Source organism: Falco cherrug, chromosome 1 (assembly GCF_023634085.1).
Source record: "Falco cherrug isolate bFalChe1 chromosome 1, bFalChe1.pri, whole genome shotgun sequence".
NCBI classification, from domain to species: Eukaryota; Metazoa; Chordata; class Aves; order Falconiformes; family Falconidae; genus Falco; species Falco cherrug.
The window spans coordinates 851,779-871,412 of NC_073697.1; the positions used below are offsets into that span (position 1 = coordinate 851,779).

General features: G+C 38.0%; 1 protein-coding gene across 7 annotated transcripts in view; it reads right to left on the minus strand.

Moving 5' to 3' along the window:
- Positions 1 to 244: 244 nt before the first annotated feature.
- Positions 245 to 19,634, minus strand: part of TAPT1 (transmembrane anterior posterior transformation 1) — a 48,325-nt gene continuing 28,935 nt past the window's right edge. For all 7 annotated transcript variants that reach the window (XM_055719275.1, XM_055718632.1, XM_027808156.2 and 4 more), the window contains 7 exons: positions 14,419 to 14,499; positions 13,466 to 13,575; positions 10,280 to 10,339; positions 8,833 to 8,901; positions 7,252 to 7,328; positions 3,684 to 3,844; positions 245 to 1,068 (listed from right to left, as the gene is read on the minus strand). In XM_055719275.1, the coding sequence (XP_055575250.1) occupies positions 839 to 1,068; positions 3,684 to 3,844; positions 7,252 to 7,328; positions 8,833 to 8,901; positions 10,280 to 10,339; positions 13,466 to 13,575; positions 14,419 to 14,499 (788 nt within the window). In that variant the 3' untranslated portion in view covers positions 245 to 838. The remainder of the gene's footprint in view (positions 1,069 to 3,683; positions 3,845 to 7,251; positions 7,329 to 8,832; positions 8,902 to 10,279; positions 10,340 to 13,465; positions 13,576 to 14,418; positions 14,500 to 19,634) is intronic.

Below are 19,634 nucleotides of genomic sequence, written 5' to 3' on the forward strand. Positions count from 1 at the left end.
TCCAACATAACGCTTGCTTGCTGCAATTAACGCCGCCTTTCCTCAACGTATAGAAGTGCCCCTTTGTTATTTTTTTCCTACAGCAACAAAAAATCCTCAGCTTTTTAAAATAATTTTATAAATAATTTGCTTTGCAGGACACACAACACAAGAAATGAATATGCTTCATATTTGCCCAGTTAAGCAGAACCTTCATTACTGTGATCTTTCCTTGGTGTTTAGATAAAATAGTATGCAGTAAGTCTTTCATTTAAAGGCAAAGTTTTATTCCGATTACAAGATTTTCAAGATACACCTTGAAAAGATTTTTGTTGACAAGAACAACTATCTTGACTTACTGTTTTATGTACCAATGCTTTATGCGTTTGTTGATATAAGCACAAGTTTTGAATTCTGCTTGCAGATGTTTAATAAAACAAGGTAACTGGAAAGGCAAGCTTCCGATCAAGCTGTCATACATTTCCAGGAATGTCCTTATACTGGAGGAACCTTCATGAAAAGTAGTATGTTCTGGAAGCATGGTTTCAGAACGCAGAACAGGATTATGCTTTTTTTTCCAGTCTATTTTCCAGAAAAGTGATACTGCAGCTCTGCCACCAGGCTAGAGACTCAGGATCCAGCACATTTTCCAAGAGGCAAGTTAAAGACCATTTATTGACCTGACCAGATACCAAGCCAAGTTACTTGTAGAAAGAAATTAATTTTTTTTTTGCCATTAATAATTTAAGTTTTAAATAAATATTATGTGCCTTTTTTGGCAACTGTCCATTCTGGTAGCATCTGCTGTCCCAACAGCTCAGTATCCTTAGCACATTGATTAAAAAAAATAACAATAATCTTAGTCAATTCTGTTTCCACAAATAGTAAACCTGTCTATCTCCAACAAGTCTTTCTTTGAAGACCTGTGTTTCAATTCTGAACTGTCTTGGCTTATATCTTTTTCTTCACCATCAGGAGTTGTCAGAAATTGATCAGAATTGCTTGTTACAAGTAAAGATGGCATGTTCTCCTTCTGATGCACCGGCTGATTGGTAACTGATGTAGATCCATTTTCATCTGTGGAAATTCCTATTGGAACAGAAGATTATTACAAAGATAATAATGAATTTAACAAAGACATACTGATGCATCTATAACATCCAGACTAATCCAAAGCTGTTCTGAAAAGCATGTTGCACCAAATCAGCAGAAGCCACAGAAGAATGCTTTGTGGAAGCTACTACCAAGCCACTACCTCTTCTTAGTTTTACCATAAGAGATCTCCTTTTCTAATTTGGTAGAAAAATGGAAAACATTCCACAGAAGTTCAGATAACGAGCAAGAGCATAAGCAGTAGATGTTAGGACATACACTGCATCCTTCTGGTTTACATACTGTTTCTTGTCAGCTTAAGCAAGATTTTTGACAGTCATTGTATGAATCAGATGTTTTCTAATGAAACGAAGAAAAGGAATCTCTGTAGGAAGAACTAGATGTGCCTAATCCCCTATATAAGTACAATAAACCTGGCTTTTCTAGGAATAGCTCATGAGTCATGCACTGCTACACACTTTAATAGCATTGGCTCCTAAAGCATTCCATTAAAGATGTCTAATTTTATTCCTGCCTCTTTCTTTAGTGGAATTGAACACTGGCTCCATTAACTTAAGATATTTGTAAGTAATACCCATGTATTGTTTCCACTTTTTGAAAAAAACACTTAAATTTAAACGCACAAGCAACGTCAAGGAAAGAAATTTTTCTTATTTACTATCTCCTGGTAAAGACTGAGTTACTGTTTCTACAGGAATCGGGAAAAAAAAAAATCTAATGTGGAGAATGCTGCAGATAGCCCAAGGGATCACTATCTGTCAGAATGGCAACATTATCCAAATTACTACAAAAACTTCTTTCTATTGAGCATCTCTTCACACTATACCATCTACTACCTGAAGGTATACGGATTATTCTGCAGTCTTATGCAAGTCAAAGGTACTAGGCCTGCACTGAGAAAGGAGACAAGTAATACTAATTGTAGGACTTTGTTATAAAGGTAACTATTTTCTAACCCAGCAGCTTCCAGAGAAATCTGGTCAGCCTACAAATGATTACCAGGAACTAGAACTTTCATTCTTCAAGAGCAAGTGTAAAATTTTATCCTTCAAAATTTTAAGCTGTTACTGTGGAAGAGGTGGAAACTCTTAAGAAAATAACTTGACTTTCATTATAAACTGATAGAAAGTAGACCAGATTAATTCCCCTCACCCTCATTCTAGTAAGAGATGGGTTGAGTGACTGTATTGAAAAAAACCCAAAAAACCCCGATAAGTGGGGCACAGGGATTAACCAATATTGCAGAGCCCAGCAGTAATAATACAAACACACAGAAGCTGGGGAAGGTAAAATCATTCTTTCACATAACTGAGGTTTCTAATAAATAAAGAGCTGTTAAAAGGTAAACGCCCCTGCCCCCCCAAAATACTGTTAAAAACAGAGCTCTTTCATCACTGACAGAAGTTAAAAATATTCTAAATAAAATCAGCAAAAGCTTTTTTGATTGCTACTTTTCAATCAAAATATTTCCAGTTGAGGAAATTAGCATCTCTGCTGACTGACCTGGTAAAATTGCTGCTGCTTCAGCTAAAAATAGTGTTCAGGATTTATTTACTGTGAGTGAGTTTGAGGGTCAATCTAAGTAACTACAACTTACCAAGTCTCATATCCAAGTGCAGTACTAGAATGTTTAATTAAAACATTATGACAGTCATCTAATGAAATACAAAAGACATCCAGACCAATTCATATTACGTTCTTTCATCCTGAAACTAAAGCAACTCTGTAAGTTTAAGCTATTTAAAAACAGATGTCTGCACCAAGTTTCTGCCTGATGTGGTCTGACACAGGTGAGATACAGAGAATTACGACTGAAACACTGACAGATTCTTAACTCCACCATTGCTGGCAAGACACTATGATGACTAATAAGCACCTCACATTTCAAGCTGTTCAAATCTTTGGCAAGCAATAGAATGAACGCAATAAAAGCCTCACTGTTAAGTTTTCTAGGGCTTTCATTGAGCTCTTCACAGAGGATGATATACAGTCCAATTCAGCTGACCGGAACAATGAAGGTTTCTATTTCCTTCTATAATGTGTCACAGGAATATAATAATGCCCCATTTCTATTATGTATTAACCACTAATGCTGAGGACCTGTACAAGAAAACTACAAGTAATCATACCTATTATGTGCCATGTTTTACATTAATTTTTATAATAAATGCATAGATTGCTTCCTTATTAAACTTCAGCCCTTTCAGAGATGACTTATAAATACTTACTTATTTGTGTAGCGACAAGGCAGAGAGCGGTGGACTAGATCTTTAAAAGGTCCCTTCCAACTCAAATCATTCTATGATTATGATTTTCAAACAAAAGTGTGCCATGTTCTGATGGCTTGCATCACCTCCACTTATCAGGGTGGGATCTTACCAGAGATAAGTATTTATAACCAAAAGAAGATGCATGACCTAAAAGCAATTCACTCTATTACATTCAGAGACTTTCACAGCTGCGATATGGTACAACTAAGGTCTGGCAGCAGGGTTACTATGCAGCAGCGTCATACATCTGGTTTAATATTAAATTTAGTCTGAAAGCCATTTTCATTACAGCTGAGAACAAAACAAGGTAGTCAGCCTTACCTTGAGTAGATTTAAACATGCTTTGCTGTTTGCCAGCTGGTTTCCCTGGGGTGGCAGTCAGGACAGGATTGAATAATTTCTCCTCCATTTTTGCCTCCTTCACATATTGACATGATTTCCCCAGCAATACAATACTGTTAAGGACTTTTAGAGTTATTAATCTGAAAAAATAAAAGGATTTGTTTTCATATTTTCATTAGCATATTAAAATAATTGCATATTATTTATACTGCAATTAGTCACATTAAAATACTTGCATATGGTTACTGCTCTCTTGGAAGGATTAGCTAACAAATTAAATCCCTCCAATACCAAGATCAAAAGGTAATTTCCTTTTTGTAACAATCTGTTTCAGATTCAATGCCTTCCCCCCCCCCCCCCCCCCCCCCAAGGCATCTGGAGAAAACCATGAAGTTTTATCATAGTTTAGCAAAAGGACTACAAGGACAGTGAAGCAGCCATTTGCCATTTAATACACCAAATATTTAAACACAGAACTAAAAAGGCCCCTTAACAGTGCAAGTCCAAATTAAATGCACTACCATTAAAACAGCAGCCTTAAGTGTTCCCCACCAAGGATCACCAGTGGACTTTGAACCACAAGAAAGCAAGTATCTAGCTTTCACAAATTACAGCGATCATAAAAGTCCTTTTTCGCATCCCAAAAGACAGTCCATAAAACCCAAAGAGGCAGCACCGCACTGCCATCATGGTACAGTCCAGTTGATAGCAGATTCCTTTTCTATTATCACTCATTTGCAGAACAGACTTCAGCAAATCGTTGAAGTTTTTTTTCTTTTTAACCTGTCTTCTCGTTCGAAGAACAGGAAGGTCTCGTCTTCCATTAAATGCTTTTATATTTACAACTCAAATGAGCTTTGTAAAATCTAAGTTCTGTTACTAGGATTACAAGACACGCAAACCAATGTCCACTGCAGAGGTGACAGCAGTGGTGACGCAGGTGAAGGTTTATACAGTGTAGCAAGGAAATGGCGATCTATTCTCCATATGATGAGTATAAATATTCTCCACACAAATCAACCTATGTAACAAAAGTGAACCAAATACAGACTCTAAATTCATTCTCCACTCTGAAAACCCATTTATTATGTACATCACTAACAGATTAAAAAACTGAACGTTCACAGATGCACGAGGGGGTTTAACTGCTTAATCATAAATTGACCCAAGCACACTTCAGCAGCAGCTTCACTATCCCTCACTGCATTAATGTAATCAGAACTTGTCAAACAGAAAAACAAAGTACTCTGCACTTTTAAGGGAATTTTAAGTAATACATTTACTTGTAGAAGAAATTTAGAGACATGGAAGAATGAGCAGAGGAGACTCACATTTTAGTATCCAAGCAACCATTCAGCAAGTTGAAAGCTGTGACTCTACAGTTTTAGTAGGTTATCGAGATAGATCTTGTTTCTGAGAGTTGAAAAGCCCTCCTCCAATTTTATTAAGTTTTAAGAGACGCTTTTCCCTACAATTTTTAGGTAGCATGCTTTTGTTCTGAGACAATAGGTGTTTATACCCCGACTTGACTCTGATTTAATGAGGTTGGAAGTTGAAAAGGCCATAAATCAACACTTCACTGTATCAGTTCCAGTTTCTCACGGAAAATTATGCAAGAGTTTCCAGCGAACCTCCTTTATTCTTTTCTGCCAGTCCACCCCGGGCTTAGATTTCTAACAACAATGTAAAATCTGTGGTTATTCAAAATCCCAGAAAAAGAATTCTCAGGTTTCATATGCTGGGCAAGACTCTTGAATAGTACAACTTAAACTATTACATTTGTTAATATCAGTACAAAACAATATCCTCCACATTATAGTCTCAAACCTTTGCCCAGTTAACTGTTTCGGATTTTATCAGGTTGTTTCTCACATATCTATGCTATACTAAACTGATGAAAAGCTGAAATTCTTGTTCAGAACACAAATTGCTTGAAAGATGCAAGGAGTGAGTTAGCTCCAAATCTGAGATCATGGCAGAAGTAAAAAATCTCTTCTCATTTTTCAATAAAAACAAAATAAACCAAAATGTATTTACTCTTGTAACCTACGCCTTCAAAGAGCAGCTTTTAATCCTTCATGTTAAACCACGTTACTTCTTCCCACCCTCCATCATCCAAGCCACAGAGACACTGAAAAATCCAGTACTGGGCTGAAGCAGTGGAATGGTAGAGGTAGGGAAATAATTATGTTTATTGGGAAACGGGAAAAGCCACTGAGCAGAACGAAGGCGTTGAGCTCGGTATACCACGGCTTGAATGGGACGAGCAGGGGCTAGTGCGTGCAGCTGCACAGAGCTGGCTTTCAGGAGAACACGGGCACAGCACGGGGCACGCTGGGGAAGAAACCCAAGTACGGTGCAGGGAAACATGGCTAACATTTTAATATTTGGCCTATATGCAATGTCTCAAAGCCTTAGTTATCCAACACTGAACAGATGTGTCTCTACACTGATGTGGACTAGACACATCAGATCAAGTTCTATTTTTTTTTTTTGCAGTCAAGGTCAGATTAGAGGTAAGTGTCTATTAATAAAAGACGTGTAATAATATCTTCTTTTTCATAAGGAATTGTAAATTAGCAGCCTCATCTCTTCCACTGTACCTGCTGAACCACTGCCCCACACCCAAGTCTCACTGCCTTCCGTTACAAACACAGCTTGGCAGGGCACTGGAAGAGGCAGACTCACAACAACATAGGCAGGTCCTCTGTACTGCAGCAATTTGAATCACTTAATTCTTTATGATCCATTTCAGGATGACTCCAGTATCAATCAGTACTGGGAGACAACAAATGCTGACACAGTTCAGCATACAGCTTTCCTAGAAACTGGCCATCCCCATGGAGTCGACAGTAAGTGCCTCAGGACCAGCAAACTAGACTGGGATTGAAGTACACCTAAATGCATCTCAGAAGTAGGTACTGACTGGAAAGCAGTTAAGGATAACACAAGTATAAACTAACTCGGCAGTGAAGAGATACTTGCAAGTCATCGGTTGCGGTAAACAAGTTGCCATAAGATGTTCTATCCTTTAACTAAGGTTACTTACGGAACTCACACTTCCCAGAAAGATGAGCCCTGTATTTACTTTTTCTTTTCTGTATAGCAGTTTCCCAAAATGAAGAAACCTTGCATTGAACTACCAGAGAGAAGAATTCATGATCTGCTCAGAGCAGTTAAAACTGCTTATTTTTGTTGGCATAATGAATCTTTTGTTCTTTTCACAGAAAGGTTCATTCCTTAAAATTCAGTTTCCCCTTTTATGCAGAGATATGGTGCTTGTCTGTCAAACTCTTTCTATTATTTTTCCATTACTTTAATTACTGAAGTTACTTATTGAGGGCTATAATCTGCCAATACAGTTACAGTACTTGGGGACCAATCTGCACTCTCAATTTCAGTTTATGAGTGTTAAGTGTTTTACACTTACGTTCTACTGAACATAAACTATGTTTACACTTATACACCTAGAAGTATCCACAGAAGCTTTGTTCATGAATCTGACCAAATAATGGTAAATACTTTTCAATTGTGTGTATTTACTTACCCACAGTAGAACAGCACAACACAAACATAAGCTAAGACTCCTTGTACTTTTATGGAGCTTGTTACAACTCTGATGAGCTGTTTTAAGGATAAAAGTTAAACAGTTAAAACACACAGCACACAATTATTAATATTCTAACAGATCTTTCGTATTTGGTAAATTCAAGACAAAAGTAGAAACATCTACATTAATAGACGTTTATTCTAATGTTCCCCTTGGTAGCACTAACTATTCAAGATTTTGATCTGAGTAAGTATCACGTTAGCAGCTAGTTGCAACTTTGCCAAAACTACAGTCTGATAACATTTCCTTCACCTCTGACTTCCAAGTAAAATACCTGAAATAAACTTCTCCAAAAGTCAAGGACTGGAAGCTGAGCTACCAGTGTTTGAGGAGAATGTCAAGAGATGCTGATGCCATAAAACAGAATCAGTGTTTCACACATGGTAACATTTTGAATACAAAATTGCTTTGTGGACTAGGCAAAGGAATCCCAAATTTCAGTAACAAATGATCCTGAAGTCTCAGTTTTACTTTAGTATTTCAGGGTTAGGATTCCAAGTTAGGAAAGCACTTCAGTTTGTTGTAAACCTATGAGTATCCAGGATATCATATCAGAACCCAGTTAACCTGAAAAAAGAATTTCAATTGAATTTTCACGGGATGTAATTTAGTTATAAAAGAAAACACGATTATGATAATAGTTGTTTTGATTTTTTGTGGTTTGTGGGTTTTGTTGGTTGGTTTTTGTTTCGGTTTGTTTTTAAGTCATGGATAAAAACTAGGCAAAGCCTGTCAATAGTATTTTTTCCCCATCTCTACAGCAGAACATTCTATTTAAGTTAATTCATATTGATATTCTTCCAGGAATAGCATCTTCGCTGGCAAAGCAAGGACATGTTCCCAGTACTATGGTAACTACTGCTTGTCTACATGTGTGTATGGGGAAGTCTGAGCAGCTATTTACAGAAAACATTCTGGAACAGTTTCAGAACAGAGAGCATGTGGACACAATTCCAATAATGAAGTGATTAATTTTATAGCAGCATGTCCATGTAACAGGATCAACTATTTCAGAACCATGTATTCGATAACAGCTCAGAAATTCGGTGCCCCATATAAAAGAAAACGTAGTCATTAAGCATACCATTACAGGGACAACCAGAAGGACTCCTATGAAAAACCTACAAACGCCTAGTACGCTACGGCTAACCTTCTGGCAACCAGCTGCTTTGACTATTCCAAATGAATGAACAGGATAATTGCCAAAAGGAACAGATTAATAAGCTCAGATGTAGTTTAATTCCACTGCTACAATTCAAGAGTTTATAAATTCTAAAAAATTAATATATTCAATTTTCTATGAAAGGCTGATAAACAGTAACACATAAGTGAGGTCATAACTAGTATGTGATAGGTTATACTGAATGCTAACTCAACCTCAAACTCGCAGCATCATTACAGTTACTTGAGATGATCTTTTTGTCCTCAAAACATCAAACCGAGCCAGCTATCTCACAGGCGTATATTCTCCAAGTGAGATCTTATTAACAGAAAACTGATAGGAAAGATAAAACTTACTAAAACAGCCAGTGGAAGAGGAATGAAACCCATTCTTCTGGAAACTGAATCACTATAATCTGTATATGCCTAGGAGAAAGAAGAAGAATAACGAACTATTTATGCAAAGGAATGAGCTTATTTTAGCTTGGCACACCACCTAGATAAGAACCACATCTACAATAACAAACACTATACTGGTATAAAGCATGCCTATTCACATTTTGAAATTCAAACGTGGATAGCTGTACTCTCAGACAAAAATGTAATACTACCATAACCAGTAAGATTAGCTTCAGTGCTCTAAATCAAGAGCAACTGGAGTGTAATACAAATCTCTAAATCGAGAGCAATTAGGACACTGAATCCAAACGTGCTATGATATTTCATCTGTACACTATTACTAGCTTAGAGACCTTTTTGTATTAATTTGACTTTGATCCTCAAATACTGTACATAAAAACCCGTAACAGGGATAAAAGAACAAATATCCGTCACACTAGACATTTTAAACCATTCTACAAACATCTGTAATTAGCCAGACAATAAATGTGTTAAAATCATTCCGAAAAATATGCCGGCATTGGAACTCTCAAAACACAATTGCTTTGCATGACAGCTTTCATGCCGTATTGAATGTGATGCCAAAGTTAGTGCCTGTGTGATGCTACGTCATTTTCCACAAAGGATCCTTAGGAAAAGTAATGGAATTTTCAGGACTAATAAACAGTTGTTTTTTTTAAATTAACACATTATTAATAGTCAATTATTTGTAATTTAAGGTGTCTAACTCCTTTATGAATACAGCTACTGCATTCCTAGCAATAGCTATTAAACATGCCCAAAAATTCTACATAACTTATTACAATAAATTTCATTTCATAGTTAAGAGCACTCACTAATAGTTAACAGACTCATCTAGGAAAGGCGTGCTGCAAATAGACTTCCCAAAACAGTACTGATGAAAAACAAAAGCAGGCTGTGTGCTCTGCAAATACCCACACCACAACAGTAACACACATGGTACAAACACCCCTGAACATTGTGCAGTCTGTGAAGTAGTCATAGAAATTCCTCATGAACACTGTATTTTGATCCAACACAGTTAAGATATTCTTGAGGTAATTTTAAATCACTGTTCTTTTTGTTTTATTTTGTTGAGCTTGCTTACTTCCCATATCTCAAAAATGTCAACGTTGTTACAACCATCCCCTGACTATGTGTGTGTTTGGAAGACTTCTCAACAATATATAAAATAAAGCTCAAAATAACCTGAACAACTGGATAAAGGTAAGAATGTACATCAGAAGGAAATACTCCTTTTATCTCTTACTAAAAAAAGCAGAGTAGAATTTCAGTGCTTCGGAAGCGTTAACAGTTCCACACATATTTAAGTACTTGTTTCCATATTCCCCCCACAACAATTACGTTAGTTAATACAAGCAAATCCCTTTGTTTTCAGGCTTACGTTTTTCTGTCGACTGCTAACAAGGTCAAATGCAAGACTAGCTCTGTATTCACTGTAGACCTGGAAAAAATCCAGCACAAGGGATGTATGATTAATTTGTTATCACACTTCATACAAGTGACAGAGATATTAATAAAATATTTCTCTAAAAATATTACAAATATGCAGAAGCTGAATGAATCAAAGCCAGTTTATCTGAGGTCTAATTGCAGCCTTCAACAGATGAGCCTGTGTTTCTGTGATCAAGTAACCTGTGTGTATATATACAACGAACAAACAATACTACGGTAAGGTTTAGGAATTGCATGAGACTTTATAAAGCATTTACTGGATTTGAGGATCATCAGAAACATGAAGTAAGAGAAGTCATGCTTCATAGAATCACAGAACGGTTTGGGTTGGAAGGGACCTTAAAGATCACCTAGTTCCAACCCCCTGCCACGGGCAGGGACACTTCCCACTAGACCAGGTTGCTCCAGGCCCCATTCAACCTGGACTTGAACACTTCCAGGGATGGGGCATCCACAGCTGCTCTGGGCAACCTGCTCCAGTGTCTCACCACCCTCACAGTACAAAATTCCTTCTCAATCTTAATTAAATCTACCCTCTTTTACTTTAAAGCTACTACCCCTTGTCCTATCACTACATGCCCTTGTAAGAAGTCCCTCTCCAGCTTTTTTGTAGGCCCCCTTTAGGTACGGAAGGCTGCTATCAGGTCTCCCCAGAGCCCTTTCTTCTCTAGGCTGAACCCCAGCTCTCTCATCTGGTTTTCACAGGAGAGGTGCTCCAGCCCTCTGATCATCTTTATGGTCTCCTCTGGACTCACTCCAACAGGTCCAGGTCCTTCTTAACATTGGGGGTCCCAGAGCTGAACACAGTAGTCCAGGTGGGGTCTCACGGGAGTGGAGGAGAGGGGAAGGATCACCTCCCTTAGACTGCTGGCCAGGCTTCTTTTGATGCAGCCCAGGATATGGGTGGCTTCCGAGCTGCAAGCGCACATTGCTGGGTCATGCTGAGCTCATCCACCACCAACCACTGCCTGCCTTCTCAGGGCTGCTCCTAATCCATTCTCCACGCTGCCTGTATTTGTGCTTGGCACTGCCCTGACCCACACGCAGGACCTTACACCTTTGCTTGTTGAACCTCACTGGGTTCACATGGCCCCACCTCTCAGGCCTGCCAAGGTCCCTCTGGACGACATCCCTTCCCTCCAGCACGTCAACCGCACCACTCAGCTTGGTGTCACTGGCAAACTTGCTGAGGGTGCACTCAATCCCAGTGTGTTGCAGACAATATTACACAACACTGGTCCCAGTACTGACCCCTGAAGAACACCACTCATCACTGGTCTCCACTTGGACATCGAGCTGCTGACTGCAACTCTGAGTGCAACAATCCAGTCATTTCCTTATCCACAGAGTGGTACATCTGCCAGATCCGTGTCTCTCCAGTTTAGAGACAAGGATGTCGTGTGAGACAGTGTCAGATGCTTTGCACAAGTCCAGGCAGATGACGTCAGCTGCTCTTCCCTTACCCACCGATGCTTTAACTCCTTTCTAGAAGGCAACCATGCTTGTCAGGCACAATTTGCCACTAGTGAAGCCATGTTAACTGTCACTGATCACCTCATTTTCCATGTGCCTTAGCATAGTTTCCAGGAGGATGTGCTCCATGATCTTGCCAGGCACAGAGGTGAGACTGAGTAGCCTGTAGGCCCTGAGATCTTTCTTTATTTCCTTTTTAAAATGGGAGTTATGTTTCCCCTTTTCCAGTCCATGGGAAGTTCACTGGACTGCCATGACTTCTCAAACATGATGGACAGTGGTTTAATAGCAAAAAAAGTCCTTTAAGTACTTCAGCCTTCTCCATATCCAGGTAACCAGGTCTCCTCTTTCCCGTTTACTTTTTTCCTACAGTTCATAAATTGGTTTTAAGCTACAAGAAAGGTAGCACTGGGATCAAATTTAAAAAATGGGGGAGCTTACTTACATATTTTAAGGAAGCGATCCCATGAAAAAAGCAAATTTTATGAGAAAATAAAGATGCCTTTTTTTTGTCTTTATAACAGTTCTACATATTGCGACAGAAAAGCATCTATTTTAAGGATAAGTGTCAGGGTAACTTGCACTGCAGGTGTTCAAAACTTCTGAAAAAGTCTGATCTAGTAACTATCGATCTTTAGAACTTCATACAAAAAATTTATTAAATAAACCGTGAAAACTGTCACTCACTACCCCCATCCTCCAGTTATTTCAGCACACTGAAGCATGCTATATTTTTGGCTATCGTTACTTCATTACTGCTCTTTTCCACACTCTCTGTATGAAAGTAGGGCATGCATAAATGCCTCTGGCATAAGGGAGCTTATTAAGTACATCTATTAAATTTGTTTCTATACTACACAACGTAGCTACTTTGGAGATGCTGAAAAAGATAGCACTTCCAAGTTCTGGTCTATTTCCTGAAGTGTTTTTAGTAGTAAAAAAAAAAAATTCGAACTCATCTCTTCACAAATTTATCAAATGCATTTGAATTCACACAACATGCAAGGCAAATGGCCAATGTATCATGCCACAACACACAAAAAGTAGCCTCATTTCCTACTATAAAAGAAGGACTGCATAATATATACAGCCTAAGAAATTTCAGGAGTGGGAAACTAACATAACCTACTTCGTATCGGTGCTCCAAGGAAAGTGGAAAAATGTATCTCTGCTTTCAAATTCCACCTCTAACACACACGCAAGAACAGAGATTCAGCAGCCTCACTAGATTTGCTTTTCCCAAAACCTGAATTTTAACCTACAATCCATTCTGTTAGGAAAAGGTGCAAGCTCTGTCTAGATCGTACAACAAGTAACCTGTCAATTTAACTAGCGATCACTTCACAAAACGATCTGCCAGTTATGTGAATTGTACTTATTTTGTGAACTGTTATACAATGCTTTCCATAATTTATGGATCTGGAACTACTAATTTAGAAGCAGAGGTGTTTGTTCCACATTGTAAGGATCCTCAGAAGTATACTGCATCAGGAAACTACCAACCTTCCCCAAAGTATATCCTATACATGAAGATAACATTTTTTACATTTTCTGCACTGGAATAGATTTTAATATTTTAAAAAAATTAGCAAAATAAACTACAACTTAAAACAGCACTCAGCATTCCAAACAGGATACCTACATCTGCTGTGATGTCATTGAACTTTGTTATAAAGGCGTGTTTCACAATATCCACCGCAATTTCTGAAGCAACCACCATGCAAACATCTGGGAATAACACCCAAAGATGATCTGAAGGTTGGAAAGAAACAAGTTAGGCCATTTAATTTGATGTCAGTATACAAAACCACCAAATTATAACACGCAGTGTTATATATAATGCTCAACAGTAAAAAATCGTCAAAAGTCTGAAAAGTCTGTAACTTTACATCACCACTCAACAAGCAGCGTGTGTGTTCTTGCTTATCCCACTGCTGTTCTAGAAACTTATAGTACTGTACAACCACACCACAGTTTGGATAAGCTTTATCTCTACTAGGAAGACAACCTTTGCACATGCTAGATAAATGTTGAGCATGTATGAAAGATAGACAGAGCACCTGTGGTGTTAGATGCGTAAGGTAAAATTTAGGTAGACTGGTAACATTCAAGCAAAATACACCACACAGATCAGGGCTCAAAATTATTAAAATTCTAATAAAACAAAATCCAAATTTTACTCAATACTTGCTCAATATAGTATTACAATCTTAAGTATAATAAAAATGGAAATTTTTACATACTCGTCTCACTGGCCTGACAAAATAAAATTCTCTAGGGGATCCTTCATCTTCAAAGTACTTCAAGGAAAGGGCAGGACTGGGAAGAAATCATTCAAGACACTACGCGAAACCTAACTATGCACATCTGTAGTGTAACAGCATATACTTCTAGCAGAAAGGACAGGGTCACTCTTACAGGAAAGCCAGTAATTAGAAAAATGAGAATCTAAGGTATCTTGAAATATTGAAAGATTTCTCAATTAAATGCCCTGGCTACCCTTATCTTTCAGACTGAGGAAAGAAGCAAAAGATCAATTGTCGACAGCACAGGAACTTGTCATTTTGTATTTAATTCTTCTACCAGTTAACTCACCTGGATTCCATGAGAACTGTTCCATATTTCTTAGACATACAATTAGTAGCAGCACGTAATTGGTGAACCTCTCCTTTATATCTAGTTAAAAAAAAAAAGCTGTCAATTCCAAAGAAATACTTATTTGCATACATAGTTATCTATTCATTCTGAGGTTCTATTACTTAGTAAATCTTGGATTAGACAATCTTCTCCCACAAATTTGGATTTGAGAGGAGGGGATGCTGGGAACCACACCACAGACAGGAACTCTGCAGTATGCTGTGACCTGACTGGAAGTCCATCCAGTGCTGCATCAGCTCAGCTTTCCCAGCATCAAAAGGGACTTAAGTTGTGACTTGTTGCCACCTTTTCCAATACATTCATAGAATAGTTATCTTTCCTGATGAAGTGTGTGCATTTCTTAGGGGATTCAAAAAGGACCAGCACCTCCTGGTGCAAAAATGGAGACAATACACCTGTCTATCTTTTCAAGTTATTAGCAAGGCAAATTTCATTTTCTACAGATCATGGATATCCACATTTTTATATACTGGGTCCAGTAGTCAGAAGAAAATTAACTCTATCCCAGCCAAAACCAGGACAGACATCTTTGGCCTTGAATTTCCTCTTATGCTGGGCAATAAACATTCTTCCCCCACTAATTTCTGAGACCACATGACAGGCTGACACCTATTTTTCCCCTCTGCTTATTTTTCCTGATCTCACTGATCTCCCTTCTAATCTTTTATCTTTGCTGCCACAGCGGTTCAAGGCTGCTCAAGAGTGAGAGGAATGAGTTCAGCTGCTCTTCTTCATCCTTGTCCTTCTCATCATCCGTCAGAGATGCAAGCAAGGGAGAAAGTGAATATTACAGCGGCTTCAATAGTAAACCCAGATGATTCAGGAATTTGTTTCATTTCTGTCTCATGGGCAATGACAAAAAAGGCTTGATGATATCCAAAATAACCAATGGTAACCAGACCTAAATCCCGATTAAAATTTCAGAATACAAAATACACACCAATAATATTTCATCATTTATTATGAACTTCTTTGATGTTGTATATGTACTTTTTTTTTTTTTTTTAAACAGGCAGGGGGAATTTCCTGTACCATGTATTACCACTTCTTAGATGATGTGATGAACTATAGAACAAGTGAAGCTACATTCCTAGATTCACACTTACGGACATTATACTCTTAAAGAACAACAAAAGGAAAGTAAGTTACCATGTTTGTGAATCTGGGGAGACAGTGACAAGCCACCAGTGTCAGCGTTCAGTTACAAAGAGCATAGGTACTGGCAAAAAAATGTCTCTAATGTGCTTTAGTGTGAAGAAGAGTAAAGCAGGAAGAAAAAGGGATCTCTTCCTCATTCTCCATCATGACAAATCCTTAATATTGATAGAAGCCATTTCAACTCGATTTCAGACATACCCCATGAAGTGCTGGTGATAAGCGTATCACAAACTGTTTCTCAGTTAGAATACAGTACAGCTTTAACAACCCTTTCCATCATAAGACAGGGTTAAATGACAGCCAGAACAACTCTGAGGGCATTTTAAACGGTCTTCAGCTACCTCCACAAGCATGTGATTAAGAAGTTTACTTTCTCACTGTTCATGCTCCTAAGTGTTGCAGAGCTGACATTGACCACCAATTCAGATATATTCAGACCCCCTGACTGGTCTCTTATCAGCACATACCATGCATACACTGCATTCCAATACTGTAATTAAACTGTACACTTAACAGGGCTGGCCCTAAAGCCTGCCCGCACATCATACTGCATACTCCCCTATACCCACTCTTTGTAGACTATTTTGAAAGATGACACTGAATTTGCTTGTGCTTCCATGAATTCACTGGTGGTGCAAATGACTACTTATGATTAAATCTTTTCAGTTTCCTTTAAAATATGAGTTTCAGTATATTGAAAAGGGAAAGGAAGAATCAGGCATTCCAAGACTTCATACGAAGATGCCATGTGTACCTATTATGGTTGTCATATGAATAGAGGTGGTAAACATTTATTTCAAAGCCAGTAACGCACATACTGCCATAAAATGCAATAGGGGAAAAAAGCAGGAGGTACTTTTTGTCTATTGGTTCTCTGAAGTAAAACCCAAAAAAGGCCTGTACATAGCGAAATCAGACTTTAAATTTGCCTTGCTTATATCAACCCTGCCATTCCAATCTGAACGCAATTCTATGCCCATGTTAATAACACACTCTGCCCTTCTATAAATCCTTCTGAAAAATAGAGACATTCAGTTTAAAGGACTGATGACAACAGAGACTCAAAGTTAAAACTACCAGTGAGTCATAGGTATCATCCCTCTGAAAAAACGAGGGGAAAAAACCCACAACTAAAGAAATGGATGTAACTGGAAATACAGAATTGTTCCTAGGACAGCACAACATTGTCAACATCCTAAATAATCAGTTACTGAACTCACGCAGTAAGGACCTGAATTCTGAAGAACTTGGGTACTTTGCTGAATTAACTAACGAGAAGGGCAGTGAGATCCCACAACAAAGATCCAAAAGTGGCCTTTCTACTCGTCTGGGTAGAAAAAAGTCTTTAGAACACCTAGTTATTTCCTTCTAGATTCCCTGACACATCATGCAGGAATCCTTAATCAGGAAGGAAAAAATAACTTTGGTCATGTTAATCCCACTGTTCATATGTTTAGATCAAAAGCTGGTTATAAACCAGTGTGTAAGTAGTAAAATAAGATCATTTAGTTTATATCTCAGCAAATCCTAACTAGCTCTAGTGACAACTACCTCTTAACATGTCACCAGAGCACAAGGAAGGATCAAAGACTGAACAAGGAATCATCAAGGAGGCACTGGTCTATCTTAAATGTACTCCTGCCCCCAAGTCCCTCATCTTTAAAATGAACAACTGGATTAGAATAGTGGTATTAAAAACTAGAGCCACATGAGAAAAGATTGAATTCAAGAGACCAAAAGGTAAAAGTGAAGGCTGTTCAATATTTTGATCAAAGCCAGCGAGACTGATAAATCAGGAACAAAGCAGGAAGAACAGAATTAAGAAAAAAAAAAAGGCTAAGAAATTATACAGAAAAAAAATTGAAGTTCCTAAAGCTTCCGAATAGATATGTTAAATTTCTGAGAATAAAGAAAAAACATGGAATAACAAGGCCAAACAGCAATTGAAGCAAATAACTTAATGCACTGCACCTAGTGTACTTCATATGAGGTACAACTGTGTTTTGTGAAAAACTGAGCTTCAAATTAAAATAAGATACTTAAAAGCATAAAGGATGACAGCATGCTGGGCTTTCTAAAAGAGTTTCTCTTTATAATTTTGTCTCCTCATTCACTAATCCTGAATCCTACAAAATTTGCTTACAATTATCCATTTCAAAAAGAAAATATACTACTTACATTTAGGAAAATATTTCATTCTGCTACAACAAACACAAGGTTTTATGTCTTTTGTATAATAATTTTTTCCAAATGCGACAGTGTTTAGATTGCCTGGGTGTTCATAAATTTCCTAGTAGAAGTCAGGGTGACCATGTGAAAGTAGTTTTGTTACAGCTGACAAATGAAAGCCACAGGAACAGTATGGTTGAAGTCACACATTCTGTAGCTGCAATCTCAAGCAGCTATACAAACCTCACAATCTTTGCTGACCTCCTGCACCTAGAAGATAACAGGTTTGGTTTTATTAGGTAACTGTATAACCAATGTATATCTCATGGTTTGTTCAATTAGTTTTTATGTAGATGTTTCGCAGTTCTTTCAGTCCTGAAGTTTTAATGAATTGGCTGTTAGAGCAGAAGTTTAAATGGCCATGCAAAGGTGAGAAGGATCACTAACTCCACTGACACCAAGTCCAGAACTGGAAATACTGGGAAAAATAGTACAGCCACATATCAGCTTGCTATCCACAAGCCAGTGCTGAGCACAATTGCCAAGTGAAAATGGTTTCACAACTTCCAGTTCTAAACTGGTAGCTTGGTGGCACTTCATACGTTGGTGTCTTTCTACATGATGTCTTCATCACCAGACAGAGCTCTGCAATGTATTTCAACACATGACATAGGACAAGCCTTAGGACACACAACTGAAACCATTCATTTCTTTTCTCACGCTTCTGTACACAAGATTACTTGCTTTTGAATTCTATTTGTAGCACATCCTCTTGGTCACAATGTCTACTCTTGAGCTCACTGATACCTTACTTTTCTGCTAGTTTATGTTTTTCTTTTAATTAACATGTTAAATAAGGGAGTTTCACCTATTCATGACAAGTTCCTCAGATGCCTCTATGAGACTGACCTTAGTTCCCTCGCTCCCCCAAAATTAATACATTTAACCTCTGTGGACTAATCAGCACCTGAATTAGGATTAAATGTTTGAGACAATGGTAATACTTTGATCAAAGCCCCAGAAAAGGTGGGGCAAGGGGGCATTCATTCAGTCTACCTAAGCTTAATCAGCTACTGTTGTCATTGTTGCCCTACAGCGGAGACTGCAGGCCTCAGAACATGGGTAGAAGAAACTGAGAGAAGTGGGAAATATATGGGGGAACCTATATTTAGTGATTTACTTTAGCGGTTTATTTCAGCCCAGGCATGCAGTTTAAGTATATTATATTCTAGGACGCAGAAGGCACTCCAAGGGCTAACTGGAAGTTCAGTCCCCAGGACCAGACTAGCCTCAGCTCCAGAGGCAGGAATATAGCATCGGCTTAGAATGCCAACACATTTCAGCTGCAGGAAATAAACACATCTAGAAGGATAACAAAGTTATCAGAATACATGAACTGAAGCAACACTGATCCATCCTTAGAGAAGCTGTGATGCAGTAAATCTCTTCAAGTCCAAAAGAGGTGAAAACCTCTTCTAAAATCCTGTCTGCATTATATATCTACAAGAAGAAAAACATTGCTATTTATAACCACACCAAGAAAAAAAGGTTATCTTTTTGAAGGGAATAAATTAGCTTGTTTTGTGCACTCTTCTGTGTATGTGCTCACCTGCCTCCATCCCCGTATGGTATAATGAATGGCATCACTTTTTCCACCAAGTGATAAAGGAAGGTCTGATATTGCTATTATGGGTCTTCAGCAATAATGCCTAGCAATAAAATATTGATATACATTTCTTCTAACATACTATTGCAGGTGCTTTTTGTGGAGGAAATGACTAGCCATTTCTAATAGTAGTCCCTCATTTATTTCAACATTTAAATCA